This window comes from Neofelis nebulosa, chromosome 2, assembly GCF_028018385.1.
Source record: "Neofelis nebulosa isolate mNeoNeb1 chromosome 2, mNeoNeb1.pri, whole genome shotgun sequence".
Classification (NCBI taxonomy): domain Eukaryota; kingdom Metazoa; phylum Chordata; class Mammalia; order Carnivora; family Felidae; genus Neofelis; species Neofelis nebulosa.
This window is the reverse complement of record NC_080783.1, coordinates 126,664,439-126,680,865: the sequence shown is the minus strand read 5'-3', so window position 1 is coordinate 126,680,865 and position 16,427 is coordinate 126,664,439. Positions and strand designations below refer to the sequence as shown.

At 41.3% G+C, this 16,427-nt stretch overlaps 1 protein-coding gene and 1 non-coding gene across 2 annotated transcripts; one reads left to right on the top strand and one right to left on the bottom strand.

Moving 5' to 3' along the window:
* The first annotated feature begins 1,762 nt into the window (after window positions 1-1,762).
* DDX20 (DEAD-box helicase 20) lies at window positions 1,763-12,702 on the top strand. Its single transcript, XM_058716208.1, has 12 exons — window positions 1,763-1,842; window positions 2,016-2,364; window positions 2,735-2,829; window positions 4,454-4,622; window positions 5,235-5,349; window positions 5,466-5,608; window positions 5,753-5,891; window positions 5,991-6,049; window positions 7,543-7,625; window positions 7,960-8,065; window positions 8,182-8,283; window positions 10,844-12,702. Exons 2-12 carry the CDS (start codon window positions 2,064-2,066, stop codon window positions 12,001-12,003), a joined length of 2,472 nt encoding a protein of 823 aa, XP_058572191.1. The 5' UTR covers window positions 1,763-1,842; window positions 2,016-2,063; the 3' UTR covers window positions 12,004-12,702.
* TRNAK-CUU (transfer RNA lysine (anticodon CUU)) lies at window positions 6,697-6,769 on the bottom strand. Its single transcript has one exon. It is a non-coding gene; the product is annotated as a tRNA-Lys (tRNA).
* Window positions 12,703-16,427: the final 3,725 nt, after the last annotated feature.

Sequence of the window (16,427 nt, the reverse complement as noted above, 5' to 3'; positions counted from 1 at the left end):
AGGGGACTATTCAGAAGGTTGTTTCAATAGCTAGGCTGACAAAGGGGCTTAAAGTAGGACAGATGCTATGGAGACTGGACAGAGGAATAAATGAGGTACATAGAGGCAAAATTACCTGCCCTCAGGTAAATTGTAAGAAAAGGGAGAGTGATGGTAGATGGTAGAGTGCCCCAGTGGGGCACCTGGCTGGCTCAGTCGTTTAAGCGTCCGACTTCGGCTCAGGTCGTGATCTCGCGGTCCGTGAGTTTGAGCCCCGCGTTGGGCTCTGTGCTGACAGCTCAGAACCTGGAGCCTGCTTCTGATTCTGTGTCTCCCTCTCTCTCTGACCATTCATGCTCTGTCTCCCTCTGTCTCAAAAATAAATAAACGTTAAAAAAATTTTTTTTTTTAAAAAGAATAACTCCCAGGTTTGGGATTTGGGGCTAGATGGATGAAAAAGGTGGGGTTACTAAGAGGAAGCCTAGAAACTTCAGTGCCCACTCCCAACAGAACCCCTTCTTTCACATGGACAGTTGACATTTCTCAATGTTTTTTAAATTTCTAACCAAAACGCATCCTTGAGACCTCTTACAGATGGGATTACAGTGCCAAAGCCCCTCCTACATCATTTGGAATCTGGATCATCATTCTGTGTACACCTGCCTGTGTGTGAGCATGGGGTGAGAGATAATGATCAGAATGATGATATAAGGACAAAAGAAAAAGTTGGAGTTGGACGCAGAATATCTTTAGTTTTGGAATTATAAATAAGATTAGGTTCCAGAAATATTTAAACTTGGAGTTATGGCTAAGACTCGCAGGAACTCATTTACTCAATAAACCCTGAGCACTTACTATGGGTCAGATCTGTTTTTTTTTTTTTTTTTTCTCATTAGGAATACAGAAGAGAACTAGACAGAACAGGTCCCTGTCCTCATAGAGTGGGGGAGACAGACAATAAACACAATCTCAGGTAGTGGTGTCATGAAGAAAAATAGAGCAGAACAAGGGAACAGAGAGTGGTGGGAAAGTTGGGGGAACCCAGAGGATGATGGAAGTATCTTAGATAATAATAATAATAATAGATCAGGGTGAAAGAGGTGATGGGTATTAAAGAGTACACTTACCATGATGAGCACTGAGTAATGTATAGGATGGTAGAACGGCTTTATTGTACACCTGAAAACAATACAACACTGTATGTTAACTACACTGGAATTAAAATTAAAAAAAAAAAAAGTCAGGAACGGCCCCTTTGGAAAGGCGATATTTGAGCAGAGACCTAAAAGAAGGGAAGGTGGCAAAGTCGGTCCCTTGACCCCCCCGCGAGATGGTGGTGCATAAAGCCGGGGACAGGAGCAACACCCAGGTGACATGAAAGATGTGAGATGTCTACCGGACTTCTCAATGGAGATGCTGAGAAGGCCGATGGATGTACAAATCTAAGTTCAGAGAGCGGTCTGAGGCGGGGCTGTGGCTTTGAGAGGTGTCAGTCCAGGGCCTGGCGGCAACTCAACGGATGGGTACGGGAGCTGAGTGTGCCAGGGGCCGTGCTCGGGCTGGCGACAGAGAAGAGCGACGCGGTGCCGAGACAGACACGGACCGGACCACGAGGAAGCCGAGTCTGGTTGTGCCTCAGCCGCCTCGAGCTGGCGGGGATAGGCTCCGCTGGAGGCACCGGCCGCCAGTGACCGAGAGGCTGGGAGAGTGACGCCGCACGCGCCTCACAAAGCCGGCGTTCTGAGGGTGGCGCGGGGCGGAGCGCGGGACTGGGCGGACCGCCCACGGAGGGCCGGGAGGCGGGGCGGCGCCCCCACTGTGTGCGCGCGGCGCCCTCTGCAGGCTGCCCGCGGCCGCACACCGGTAGCCCCCGCCTCTCTCTCCTCCTTCTTTCAGCCTTCCTCGGGCCACATTGTTTTGTCGTTATCGCTGCTTGCGAGACTTCCTAAGCCTCCGACTTCCGTCCCTTCGCCCCTCGCCGAAGCGTGTCTTCCTGGGAGGACTGCCAATAAAGTTTTTCGTCTTCTCGCTCTTAGGCTCCCTCCCTCTCCTCAAGTACCGCGAGATCCGGCGGCGCGGCTACGATGGCGGCGGCGTTTGAAGCCTCAGCGGCCTTAGCGACGGTGGAGGCCGCTATGCCGGCGGAGCGTGTGGCCGCACAGCTCGCGGCCTCGGAGCCACCCCCCGGGCCGGTGCGGAGCCTGCGGACGGCTCACGACGTCAGCGGCCCACGGACCCGCACGGGGGACGTGCTGCTGGCCGAGCCGGCCGACTTCGAGTCGCTGCTGCTGTCGCGGCCGGTGCTGGAGGGGCTGCGGGCTGCCGGCTTCGAGCGACCCTCGCCGGTGCAGCTCAAGGCCATCCCGCTGGGGCGCTGCGGGCTCGGTGAGGGCGGGGGCCGTGCGCGGGCCGGGAGGGTCCCGGAGGAGTCCCGGAGCGGGTGCGGGGTCCGGCCTGCGTCCGGGCGCTGCACGCTTTCGAGCCTCAGTTTCCCCTGTAAGAGACGCGGCGTTGATGGTTACGGTCCTTTTCACGGTGACAGTTGACTCTCCGTTCGAGAAGATAAACGGTAGAGGTTCAGGGACGAGCCCTGTTTCTGGATATGGCCCGATGCTTTTTTGAGAGTTCACTAAAAACGAAGGTGCCAACCAGTGATCTTCTGGAGACCCTTGTAATCATGTGGTTTCGTGTCGGTATCTAAGCTTCTTTAGTCGGTACTGGTTAGCGATATACAGTATATATTTTTTCTCCTCAGATTTAATTGTTCAAGCTAAATCTGGCACCGGGAAAACGTGTGTGTTCTCTACCATTGCTTTGGACTCTCTGGTTCTTGAAAACCTAAGTACCCAGGTGAGTCTAACTCAGAAGACCCAAAGGAGGGTATGTTACGCGGATTTTATTATCGCGGGTTGGATGCAATACCATAGCTCCTGAGAGAAGAGGTGAATTTAACGAATGATTGAGATGAGCCATATGAAAAGCATAGAAGTAGACATTAAAGCCTTTGAGTGCTGGTGGTGTGGATGGTGACCAAGGATATGTTATTAGTGTTAGAACTTTGGAAATTTTTTGTCACCGCATCTTAAATAGAATAATGGCATGTGTGTCAGTTTTTTCATTACTTGGGAATACAGATAGGTTTTCTTTGTTCTTCTACTTGTTGATCCGGTTGTGATAAGATTTAGTATTTGGCCTGATTGATGATAATGTAGTGCTCTGGCTATTGCTGGTAACTGCAGGTGGTTCTTACAGCCTTGTGAGTATATCCTGTTGATCTCCCATCTTCTAGGTTCTCTTGGAGTAGGTCTAAGAGAACCCAAACTAATAAGAGATTTAGGTTTGGAAATAATTTCTTCAACAAAGATTTTTCAAGCCCATGTTATGTATAAACAGTATGCCAGGATATCCATATTCAAAGCTTCTTGACTCATATCTACCAAATCCTGGGTTATGTACGTAAATCCTTCAGCTTCCCAAAGACCTAGGCTATTCTACTTGTGAATTGAGATGTATTTGCGATTTTGGTTTCTGACAATTTGGGAGTAGACGAAATGCCAAAACCCTGAAAAGTGCCATAAACCAAATTTGTATATTTAAACTTAAGACCTTTGTGTTCTCAAATTTATTTTTGAAAATTGGGAAACTTCAGAAAAGTCAAGAAGTACCAGATAACTGCATCTGATAATCTCACCTACCCAGAGTGAAACTGCTGTTAACTGTTTTGGCATATTTTCTTCTCCTAGTTTTTTTTTTTTTTTTTTTAAAGCAGTTTTTTCCTTCTCCTAGCTCAGAACCTGTAGTTTCACCTTGTCCTCCAGTAGTTAGTTATTTTGCAAAGTTCTCACCTTGACTCCCTAAAGCTCCTTTTCATGGAGCTAGAAGTCTCACCCTGACTAGGTCCGGTTACAAGGGCCTCCCTGCTATTCCTCAGGTACACCAAGAATGTTACTGCCTTGAGGCCTTTACATTTGCCATTTCTCTTCCCAAATTCATTTCCCCAGGTGTCACATAGCTAAGCTCTACTCTGCCGCGTACATTTAGGTCTCTGCTCAAATGTTATTTCCTTAGTGGCCTTCCTTGATTGCTCCATTTAAAATAACTCCTTCCCTTCTTTTTTCACTTCTCTCCCCACCTCCCCCCCAACTCTTATTGTATGCCATTATTGATGTCCCTTTGTTTATTGTATGTCTTCTTACACAGAATGAAAGTGCCCTGAGGGCAAGAACTGTGTATTGTTAACTCTTGACTCCACAGCAACTTACATGTTGCCTAGTAGGTAGGCAATTCATTCAACTCAGTGTGTGTTGAATGAATATATATGTGAATGAATGGAATAGTTTCCCTTGTCAGTAAAAACTCATCATTTAAAATGATTGGCTAAATGAAAAATAGCTCATTATAATGCAAAATGTGCCAACCACATGTATCTGTTCCACTGACTCATTAAAAGTGTATATATTTTATGCTTTTTTAGATTTTGATCTTGGCTCCTACAAGAGAAATTGCTGTACAGATACATTCTGTTATTACAGCTATTGGCATAAAAATGGAAGGCTTAGAGTGTCATGTCTTTATTGGAGGGACTCCATTATCACAAGACAAAACCAGACTTAAAAAGTGTCATATTGCTGTTGGCTCTCCTGGTAAGATATCAATGACTGTTCATAACTGGGGCTTTTAAGGAACTGAACACTTTTAATATAGGTAATATAAAATAATTGATGTAAGAATATGGGAATCTTTGATAACTGATAATTATTTTGAGGATTATAAGCGAGGCTTTAGACATGTGACTGGAATTACCAGCAGAATGTAGGAAATCTCCATCCCTGAGGCTGTTTAAGTGCACCTATGGAATTGGCTTATGAAAAGAGGAGAAAGGAGATGATTTTCAAGAAGCCTTTCTAAGCCATGGATTGGGATTTATTCTTTGCTTCTCTATTAATCATTCAGTCAAAAATCACTCAGATCAGAATTTAGTATTCAGGGCCTTAGCATTCAAGTCTTTTGATGGGAATAGTGTTTATGATCTGTGCTTATTGGTGGTGAAATATGAGGAAGAAATAATGGATTTAGGCAAGATAGAATTCAACATTTCTAATTTGTGGTTCGGTGCGTAAATGTATAATAACGAAGGTCGGGTCAAGAAAATCAGCAGTATAACCTGTGAGTGAGTAGAGTAACAACACTGGCTGAGATTTGCACAAATTCAATGCATCTTAAATATTTCAATATGCTTTTTTTCTGGACTTTAGGCAGAATTAAACAACTAATAGAACTTGACTACTTGAACCCAGGCAGTATACGTCTCTTTATTCTTGATGAAGCAGATAAGCTTTTAGAAGAAGGCAGCTTCCAGGAGCAAATAAAGTAAGAAAAATAACTTGCTGGACTATTAAAATGGTGTCCTAAAGTGTCTAGCTTTAACAGGTGGTAGTTACTGTTTGATTAGTTTCCACAGTGTGTGTTTTTCTTGTATTTTGCAGCTGGATTTATTCTTCCTTGCCTGCAAGTAAACAGATGTTGGCCGTATCAGCCACCTACCCTGAATATTTGGCTAATGCTTTGACAAGGTACATGAGAGATCCCACTTTTGTAAGACTAAATTCCAGTGATCCGAGTCTCCTAGGTGAGTACAGATATTGGATACTTACATTACTGGTTTGTTTGTGATACTCTGGAGCTTTCCCTTTCCTAGTTGGCTGTTGCTTTCATATTTGCTATTAGGATATAGCAAATATGTTTTGTTTTAACAGAGGACTCTTCTTTGCAGGTTTGAAGCAGTATTACAGAGTTGTCAATTCATACCCTTTGGCCCATAAGATTTTTGAGGAAAAGGCTCAACATTTACAGGAACTGTTCAGCAGAATTCCGTTTAATCAAGCCTTAGTCTTTTCTAATTTGCACAGCAGGTAATGTACCTTAAAAGGTCATTTGGGGAACTTGTGAAATAAAAGGATAGGCATGGGGCCATATTTATAAAATTATAACCTCTGTGTTATTTTTCATAGAGCACAGCATTTGGCTGATATTCTTTCTTCTAAAGGCTTTCCTGCTGAGTGTATTTCGGGTAAGTTTATATCTTACTTTAATCTTTGTTTAGTATCTTGACTTGAAGCCTCTCCAAAGTCAGGAGGAAGAAATGCTACTTCCTGAGTTGTCTTATGAGTGTGAGGTTACACTGAGTCTTTAGAGTAAAGGAAATTTCAGGCTAATTTTTCATTGGAATTTGATATATCAATATTCTTATTTTTATTTATTTTTTTTAGTTTATTTTTTGAGAGAGAGAGAGGGAGAGCGAGCGAGCAGGGGAGGGGTGGAGAGAGGAGCAGAGAAAGAATCCCAAGCAGCCTCTGCACTGTCACCGCAGAACCTGATGTGGGACTGGAACTCAGGAACCACGAGTTTGTGCCCTGAGCTGAAGTCAAGAGTTAGATGCTTAAGACCAAGCCACCCAGTTGCCCCTCAATATTCTTATTTTTTAAGTTGTAACTTGGTACATCATATGAAATTAGAAAATTGGAATGAATTGTCCATGAAGAGCTCAATAATTTTATAAAGTTTGCCTTTGTTATCTTCAGTGCAACATATTTTGCTTCTTTACATAATCATTGTAAAAATGCTGTGAGCTGCTACTGAATTAACTGCTTTATGGTCTTGAGGAAGGTGAACATGATTTTTTTTTTTTTTTAAGATTTTATATTTTAGTAATATCTATACCCAGTGTGGGGCTCGAACTCACAACCTTGAGATTAAGAGTCACATGCTCTACCAACTGAGCCAGCCAGGTGCCCCAGGATGATTCATTTTTGACAGAAAACTAAATTATTACTGCTGGCCTAATAGAAATGAAAGATTTAAAGGAATTTTTGATCAGTAAGATCCTTTTTAGAGTTTTCATTGATAGCTTAGTTTGTAACCTGTTAGCATAAGCTTGTCTCATCATTGTATATTATGAGATACTGGGAGACTGTTTTCTAATGGACAATATTTTGACTGTAGATCACACTTCAAAACCAAATTTATAAACCGCTGATTAAAGCAATTTTTCTAAGAATTGTTCTACTTCATATGTAACCTTGCGGATATAATGGTATATCTGCAGGCATAACCTAGTCACCATTTAAAATTGATTTTTGGGGGGCTTAATCGGTTGGGTGTCTGGCTCTTGATTTTGGCTCAGGTCATGATCTCATGGTTCATGGGATCGAGACCCATGTTGGACTTTGCGCTGACAGAATGGAACTTGCTTGGGATTCTCTCTCTCCCTCTCTTTCTGTCCCTCCCCTGCTCGCTCACTCTCTCTCTCTCTCTCAAAATGGGTAGATAGACTTTTAAAAATCGAAATAAAATAAAATATATTTTTGAATTTCAAGTTGACTGCCTAACCGTATTTTTAAAAGATTCTGACTTTAGGTCTTAACCTATATTTGTATATAAGGATAGAGTTAACTTTGGTATATTTGTAAAGCGTTAAGACTGGTAGTTAGGAATTCTGCTTTTTGTGTATTTGATAAATATGTTAGCTTGTTTTTATATGACTTTCTTTTTGGGTCTTTTTAGGTAACATGAATCAGAATCAGCGTCTTGATGCTATGGCCAAGCTGAAACAGTTTCATTGCAGAGTCCTCATTTCCACAGATTTGGTATATTTCTCGTTCGGGTTGGGTGACTAATCCATCTTGACTTGGGCTCTCTTGTCAGATGCACAGGTTTCAACTATTACTTTACATGGGTGTGTCTGATAAGAATACCAGAAGGGAATTGTCTTTCCAGTGCTGGGGAACATGCTTTCTTAAAAGTCTTATATTTTCATCTTTATTCTTGAAGCTAGTCATTAGAAATGAATTTCCTTTTCCTTTGCTCCTGAATTCCTTCCTGTTCTTCACTTGGATTTTGGTCGTACTATAGTAGAATAATCTAGTGTGCGTTGGAGCCTGTGTGGCAGTTAATGCAAACACTTGTTCTCTTCAATTCAAGACTTCCCGTGGGATTGATGCTGAGAAGGTGAACCTGGTTGTAAATCTGGATGTACCATTGGATTGGGAGACATACATGCATCGGATTGGCAGAGCTGGCCGTTTTGGTAAAAAAAAAAAAAAAAAAAGAAAAGTTTGGCTGCTTTCTTTAGGAGGAAGATATGACAGGTAGAATGTCATTTATGTGGAAATGATTTACTAATTAAGAGTCCCTCTGCTTTAGGTACCTTGGGGTTGACAGTGACCTACTGTTGTCGGGGAGAAGAAGAAAATGTGATGATGAAAATTGCCCAGAAATGTAACATCAACCTTCTGCCTTTACCAGGTATATTTTGTCTGTGTCATTTTGCTGTCAAAAGAATAGTGATATTGATGATAGGCCTCATAAAATTAACAGCTGACACGGAACACTTAGGATGTGTTGGGTCCTATTCCATATGTTAGCTTGGTTAATTATCACCATGGTTCTATGAAGTGTGTGCCCTTATTGTCGATTTCTTGTGAATGAGGATATCGAGACATTGAAAAGTGAAGTAATTTGCCTAAGTTCTTACAGCTAATAAGCAGCAAGGAGAAGATTGCAAGCTAACTCCTGGCACATGAGAAATGAGAATTATTTTACTACTGTATTAGCTCTGTATTTTAGCTTTTAGCCTTGCAATTTGATTTCACTGTTTTATGTAAGGGGGCATATATTTCACTTCTTTTGTCTCTGTGGAGGTAATTCTTGCTGTATTCTCCTTTGTCACCATGGGGAAGGAAGGAATAATATCTTTAATTTAAATGCTATTTTGAAAAATTTTAAGTGTTTCCTTTTTAATATTTATTTATTTATTTATCATCTCTATACCCAGTGTGGGGCTTGAACCCACAACCCTGAGGTCAAGAGTCCTGTGCTCTTGTGACTGAGCCAGCCAGGTGCCCCTGAAGTGTTTTCTTTTGATTTAATGGGTCATTTGTCAAGCTGATTTTTTTTAGTGCCACCTTGGAAACTGCATGTCTGAAACTATTAATGATCTCTTGAAAACTTTAAAAACTGTTGTGTAGAAATGTGGCTCCTTTATTATATATGTTAATATATGCATGTTAGTGTGTATGTGTGTATATACATGTGTATAGGTACATATATGTGTGCATATATATGTATATACCAATATATATGTGTATATATACATAATTGTACACTTACATATACATGACCTTCTAGAATATGGGATAAGTAGTTATTGAATAAATATAGCAGTGAATATTTCAGTGATTTATATTTAACTCCGTTAGTGATTTTTATAAAGTTAGATTAAGCATAGGTCTGGGAATTTTGTGGATTCTAGTAGTTCTGGCTGTCATAGCTCATTTTGTGATCTTTTCACAAATTTCTTTAATTGCTCTAAGCTTGTGTCCTGATTTACAAAATACTTGTTTTTTGAAACAGTCTTTAGGTTCTCTGTCACTTTTAATAATATTTTTTTAATGTTTATTTTATTTTTGAGAGAGAGCAAGCGAGCGAGCATGGGTGGGGGGTGGGTAGAGAGAGAGGGAGATACAGAATCTGAAGCAGGCTCCAGGCTCTGAGCTGTCAGCACAGAGCCTGATGCAGGGCTCAAACCCACAAACTGTGAGATCATGACCTGAGCTGAAGTCAGATGCTTAACCAACTGAGCCACCCAGGTGCCCCATGTCACTTTTAAGACTCTGTAGTATGTTAACTCTATGTATGAGTCTATTGATAATCTGTCAGATGATTATAATGTGAAAATAGTAAATTGAAAATTGGTAAAAGAGGGTTAAGACCTTCAGTAGGATTCAGTATCATAGCATGTAGTGATAAATAAAATTTGCCTTTGGATACTGGAAAATGACATATTTCGATCTTCACATAATGTTCTCGGAGCCTTGAAATCAGAAAATTATATTTGTGGTGTTGGATTTATATTGGACCAGGAGCTTGTATGATAGCAGACTGCTCAGGTGAAGCACCTGGCACAGGAGTAGGAGGGCAGTCGGCCTATTTGAGAAGGGTGGTAGGCAAACAAGGGATACCACCTCAGTAGGAATCGAGTTTTTGTCAGAGGATCTGTTCAGCAAAAGATCAAGAGCCCCAGCTGAAGAGTCCAGAATGAGGGATTCAATAGTGGATACGTCTATGTGGAGCCCCAGTAGCACGAACAGACAGGCAGACCTGTGTCAATCAGGGGCTTTGTGTATTTTGTCTGTCTAAGGTGAAAACTGATCACACTTTGGGAAGGTCTGAGTGTGCAGGTGGGAGCAAACTATCCCTCCTGGATGGAATAGGAAATTTAGAGAGCTGGAGCCAGCAAATTTTTAAAAATTTGCAAGTGCTGTTGAGGCCACAGATCTTTTTACAGTCCTCTTAACTTGTTCCCAGATAGAGGTTTTTCTCCACTGTTGGGGGCATTGATTCCTCCCTGTTGGGAGTATAGGGTGGCAGATTTACTTGGGTGCAGAGTTGCAGTCGTAATATTCCCCAGCTGATAAGCTCTGGGGAGCACAATCCATTTTCTAATAATCTTGTTTTGCTGTCAGCAGTAGTGAGATAAAGGGGAAGAGTTGGGGAGAGTGGGAGGGGAAGAGATGGGGGAATTTCTGCAGACTTGTATGTCCTAGCAGAAGTTCTTTCTGAGTGGGAGGTATGGGGAGATCCTGCTTGTGAGTATGGGATGGATCTTGCATATTTTGGGGTGTATTTCTTTACTGCGAGGATTGCTTGGGTATTTTAAAATACTAAGTGCAATTCTTAAGCTTCTTAGTGTATTATTAGTATATATTATTTCTTACTTTACCATGGAAAGCTTTATGAAGTCATCAAAAATTACTGGTCTTGAGCAGCTGAAGAATTTTAATGTTCTTTTGTTCCTTTTATGTAGATCCCATTCCTCCTGGTCTGATGGAAGAATGTTCGGATTGGGATGTGGAGGTTCAAGCTGCTATGCATACATATGGCTTAGCAAGTGTACCTACCCAGCCCTTAAAAAAGCAGATTCAAAAAATAGAGAGAACCTTTCCAACTCCGAAAGCTCATGGTAACCATGTGGCTTCATCCAGAAATACTTCTGTATCTGCACTCTTAGTCAAATCAAAAAATAATACCAAACAAAAGCTTCCTGTGAAAAGCCACTCAGAGTGTGGAATCATCGAAAAAGCAGTGTCACCGAAAGAAGTGGGCTGTGGCATACAATTGGAAGAGCCGATGAAGAATTCTGTTCAGATCTCTGTTGAAAACTCGACTGGTCAGCACCAGGTCAAAGAAGCTATACCTGTGTCACTCCCTAAAATTCCTTGTCTGTCGTCCTTTAAAATCCATCTGCCATACTCTTTGACTTTTTCGGAATTGGTAGAGGATTATGAACACTATATTAAAGAGGGGCTAGAGAAACCTGTGGAAATCATCAGGCATTACACGGGTCCTGGGGATCAGACTGTCAATCCTCAAAATGGTTTTGTAAGAAACAGAATTCCTGAAGAGAGAGTGCAGGTATTGGCAAGTAGCAGTCAATCTGGAGACTCTGAGAGTGACAGTGATTCTCACAGCTCAAGGACTTCTACCCAGAGCAAAGGAAATAAGTCCTACTTGGAAGGCTCTTCTGATACTCAGCCGAAAGACGCAGAGTCTACTCGTGTGGATGGCCATATCTCTTTGGAGCAGCCTCTGAATGGAAACAACATCCCTAATCCAGTAGAGTATCAGGAATCACCTGAAATCCAGACAAAGGCAAGGCATAAAGAGGGGGCTACCCAGAGAGCTAAGCAGAGCCGGAGAAACCCTCCCAGGCGGTCTTCCTATCGAATGCAGACAGAACCCCAGGAGGACGGTTGGTACGACTGCCACAGGGAAACCCATCTGAATTTTTCCGAGACCTACCAGGACTATGAGGAGTACTGGAGAGCTTACTACAGGGCATGGCAGGAATACTACGCTGCTGCTTCTCAGTCATATTATTGGAATGCTCAGAGGCACCCAAGTTGGGTGGCAGCTTATCACATGAATACCATTTATCTACAAGAAATGATGCGTGGCAACCAGTGATGACAGGCAGTACCTCATACCATCCAGAAATATCAACGAGTGATACCTTCGGATAGCCATCCTCTGGGGCCTTTAGCACAGTGCCATTTTTGAGGAATTTGAAAAGTCTTGAGGCTTTCTGCTGGGACACATCTATTTTTCAGACTGTTTTGACCTGTCTTATTAGGTGAGGTATATTATCTTTTTTTTTTTTTTTCTTTTTTTGAGAAACTTCATGGATCAGATCCTTGAAAGAAAATTTTGGAGACATAGAGCTAAAGGTCCCAGGATGCCATTTTCTGTAAGCCATTCAAGAAAGAAACATTTAGAAAGACTTAATACCACTGCTTACTTGAAAAAAAAATAAAAACAGTTGAGGTTTGAAAAATAATGTTAGTTTATGCTGTGGAGTTCTTGACAAAAGGCTTGGGCTGTATTTCTATAGAGGTGTGTTCTTGTAGAAATTTGTAACACGATAGATCAGAAAATCCCCTCGCCTTTTATGTTTAGGTAGGAAGGAATAAATATTGCTTCACACTTTCCCAGAGGTAGCTTTGATGCCATTTGCTTCCAGGAAAAATATTTGTTACCAGTAAAAATGCGAACTCAGCCAAATGTTTATTGTCATGTTTATTGTTCATCTTTTTTTCGAATGTCTTGTTTTTAAGATTGTGAAAGCTGTGTGTGTGTTTACGCGCATTAAATAGCTCAGGATCATCAGTGGCTGTCTTATTTCCATTTCTCAAGAAAAGGAGTAACTCAATCTTTGTTGGTTCTTGGATCCTTTTATGAATCTGATGAAAGCTATAGATTTGTGCCAGAAAAATTTCCATTCTGTAAACAAGATTTGTATATAATTCCAAGAGGTTCATAGACCTTCTGAAGCCCAGGTAGAAGCCAGATTAAGAACTGCCCTACTCTGCTGGGAGGCTAAAGGAAAGTTCTAGCCCTTCATTTTAACTGTTTTTTTTGGAAGCTGGAACTCATTCTGTTTAAACTCTTCTCATAGTATGTCCTAATCTTATGCCTTCTAGAAATTTTCCCCCAGTTTTTACCTTTAGTGCTAGGATCTAAGGGGAGGGTCTCATTTTTCTGAGATGGTACATCTATAAATCATGACTCAGAAAAAAATTAATTGGAATCCCCTTTATCTGAGATTTTTCTTTTTTTTTTTTTTTCTTTTTTTTTTTAGTTTATTATTTTGAGAGAGAAAGCATGTGCAAGCAGGGGAGGAGCAGAGAGGAGGGAGAGAGTGAATCCCAAGCAGGCTCTGCGCTGTCAGTGGGGTTCGATCTCATGAATCGTGAGATCATGACCTTAGCTGGGATCAAGAGTCAGATACTTAACTGACTGAGCCACCCTGGTACCCCCTGATATTTTACTTTCTGCGCTTTGAATTACCCAAAGTCAACCATTGATTGGGTCCAGAAGCAGATGATCCTTTTGACATACTGTCCGGCCAGTCAGTAGTAACCTAATGCTGTGTCATAATACCTATAGTATTCACCATCAGGTAGGCATTTTATCATCTTACATCATCACCAGAAGGGTGAGTACAGTACAATAAGATACTTTGAGAGACCACATTCATGTAACTTTTATTATAGTATGTTGTGATTGTTCTATTATTGTTAATCTCTTACTGTGCCTAATTTATAAATTAAACTTTATTATGGGTATGTACGTATAGGAACAAACAGTACATCTAGGATTCGGAACTGCCCGCGGTTGGAGGCATCCACTGGGAATCTTGGAGCGTATCCTCTGTGGATAAGGGTGGTGTAAAGATACGTATTCTTTCATTTCTTCTCCTTGGCAATTTTTTTATGATTACGCGTTTGGTTCCCAAACCTTGTGAATTGGAATTGTGGTGAGAGAACCCCTCATGTCTAGAGAGATTTGTATTTAACTTTTTAAAAGGAAAGCTCTTCTTTTCTGTGTACATATTTCCCTAGGCACTACCAACACTTTCCTCCAGGCTTTCAGCAAACACCCACAGCCACTGTCATTTACTGTCCACAACCCTCAACATACCACTACCCTAAACTCCTGTTTAATTCGGATTCCTGTCATCTGGGTTGGGCAGTGGTAGGCTTTACTTACACGGATCTGTACTGTACATGTATTGCCAAGTTAGAATGAATTAATTAACACTGTAAATAGCAAATCCATAATTAGGTCCAGCATGTCATTAAGAGGTAGAGACTTTAATTACACACATTTCAGTAAGATCCCGTCATTGCTTTATAATTGAACTTACCTCTTTTTCTCTACCCTTTCCCCCCACAATACAGCCAAGTTCACAGTCTGTCATTGCTAGGGGATTTTAATTAGGATACTGCTGCATCTTAATTAGAGATGAGGTTACCCATTAGTCTTGAAATTAATTGGATTCTCTCAAGGTTTATCTTATTTTGTGTTTGCCTTTTTTTTTTTTTTTTTTTTTAGTAGGAAAATAAGCTGGAGGGGAGCATACACATAACATCTGAAAATACTGATGGTTTCATTTTCCATAAGCATTTGGGAAATTTCAGCAGTTACCTTCCCAAATAAGGGGACGTAGTATTGGTGGTGGCTGTGGAAGGAACCGGCTGCTATTTGTGCATGGTTAGACTTTTTTGTCTACAGTTGCAGTCAAGGTGGGGTGCCTGGGTGGCTTAGTCGGTTAAGCGTCCGACTTCAGCTCAGGTCATGATCTTGCGGTTTGTGAGTTCGAGCCTCGTGTCGGGCTCTGTGCTGACAGCTTGGAGCCTGGAGCCTGGAGCCTGCTTCGGATTCTGTGTCTCCCTCTCTGGCCTTTCCTCTCTCTCTCTCTCTCTCTCTCTCAAGAGTAAATAAACATTAAAAAAAAAAAAGAATTGCAGTCAAGGTGACTGTCTCCATAATCTGTTAGGAGCCATAGGTAGTTTTCAGGTGAATTCACGTGAGAGTGCTATTGTGTAGTGGAAAGAGCATTTGTCGGGGCAGAGATGGTTGCTCCCTCCTTTTTCACCTTGTACCTGTTAGATGACCTCTTAGGGTCCAGTTTTCTCATCAGTTAAAAGGGGGTTAGACTAGAAGATTTTTAGGTTCCCTTCCAGTTCCAAGATTTAATTAAAATATGACTAATAAGAGAAAATACTTTTTAGTTCTGGAAGAGAAAAATCAGTTTATGAATATAGAGAGCCTTGATAAATTCAGGTGATTTGGATGAAGGCTAGTGTGAATTGGCTTAATGTCTGAATTCTAGAATACTAAACAATATACTAAATACCACTATTCTAGTTAAGCTTTAATTTAAATTAGGTTAGTAGTATTAACATGTAGAGAAATCTCTAGGAAACCTGCAGCTGTAGATAATTCTGACTTAGAAGACAAACTATTTGGGTAATAAAAATAACATTTTCTAAAGTAGATTAAGTATTGTAGCATCACTTACCTTTTAATAATGTGATTTAGGGGTGCCTGGGTGGCTCAGTCGGTTGAGTATCCAACTCTGGCTCAGGTCATGATCTCGTGGTCTGTGAATTCGAGCCCCGCGTTGGGCTCTGTGCTGACAACTCAGAGCCTGGAGCCTGCTTCGGATTCTGTGTCTCCCTCCCTCTCTGCCCCTCCCCCGCTCAAGCTCTGTCTCTTTCATTCTCAAAAATAAATGTTAAAAAAATATTAAAAAAAAAATGTGGTTTAAAGGTAAACTTTAGCCCCTGAGTCTAAAAATAATTGGATAGGAATTATAGTACTTGCAGATCAAATCATATGAGACAAGGAGTAGTTTTGAAGTTTTCGGTTTTTTCCCCTTCCCCTAAATGTAAATGAACCTGTTAATCTTTAAGAAAACATAATTTTGATAGTCCTAGCTGACCTTGGAACTGGATCCTTCACAAGGGTATTCTATTGTTTTGGCAGAATATTGTTTTGTGCCTCTGTCAACAAACACCTATGTCCCAGTTAACACTGAGTGTTTTTTTAGCAAAAAGGAGCATGTATTGCTCCGTGCACATCTGGTTTCCAGTTTCTGGTCTCTGGATTATGTGAGCTGTGGATCCGTGGTGACACCTAGTGGGTGATAAGGATATGAGCATCTGAATTTCATGGCCAACTTCAAAGGCCTTTGGGCATCATGCATTTTTGCCTTGACGTTGTTCCATTTGTATCATGGTTTTCATTGATTGGGATGTAGTCATGGGGAAATTAAAAGGATTTCCATTGTTGCTAGGAATGTGTGTAACTGTTCACATTACGGTGGAATATGAAAATGCCCCTTCTCGTTAACCTAAATCAGAATTACTAAGGTGAGAGCAAATCTTCAAGATACCTAATCCAGTACCCCCACTTTTAAGATGAGGAAACACAGTGCCTGATGGGAAATCGTGCAAGTAAGCAATAGAACCTAAATGTAAGCCTCCATCACCTAATTCCCAAGCTTCCTGCCATACCCTACACATCATTTAATTTTGGGTTTTCCC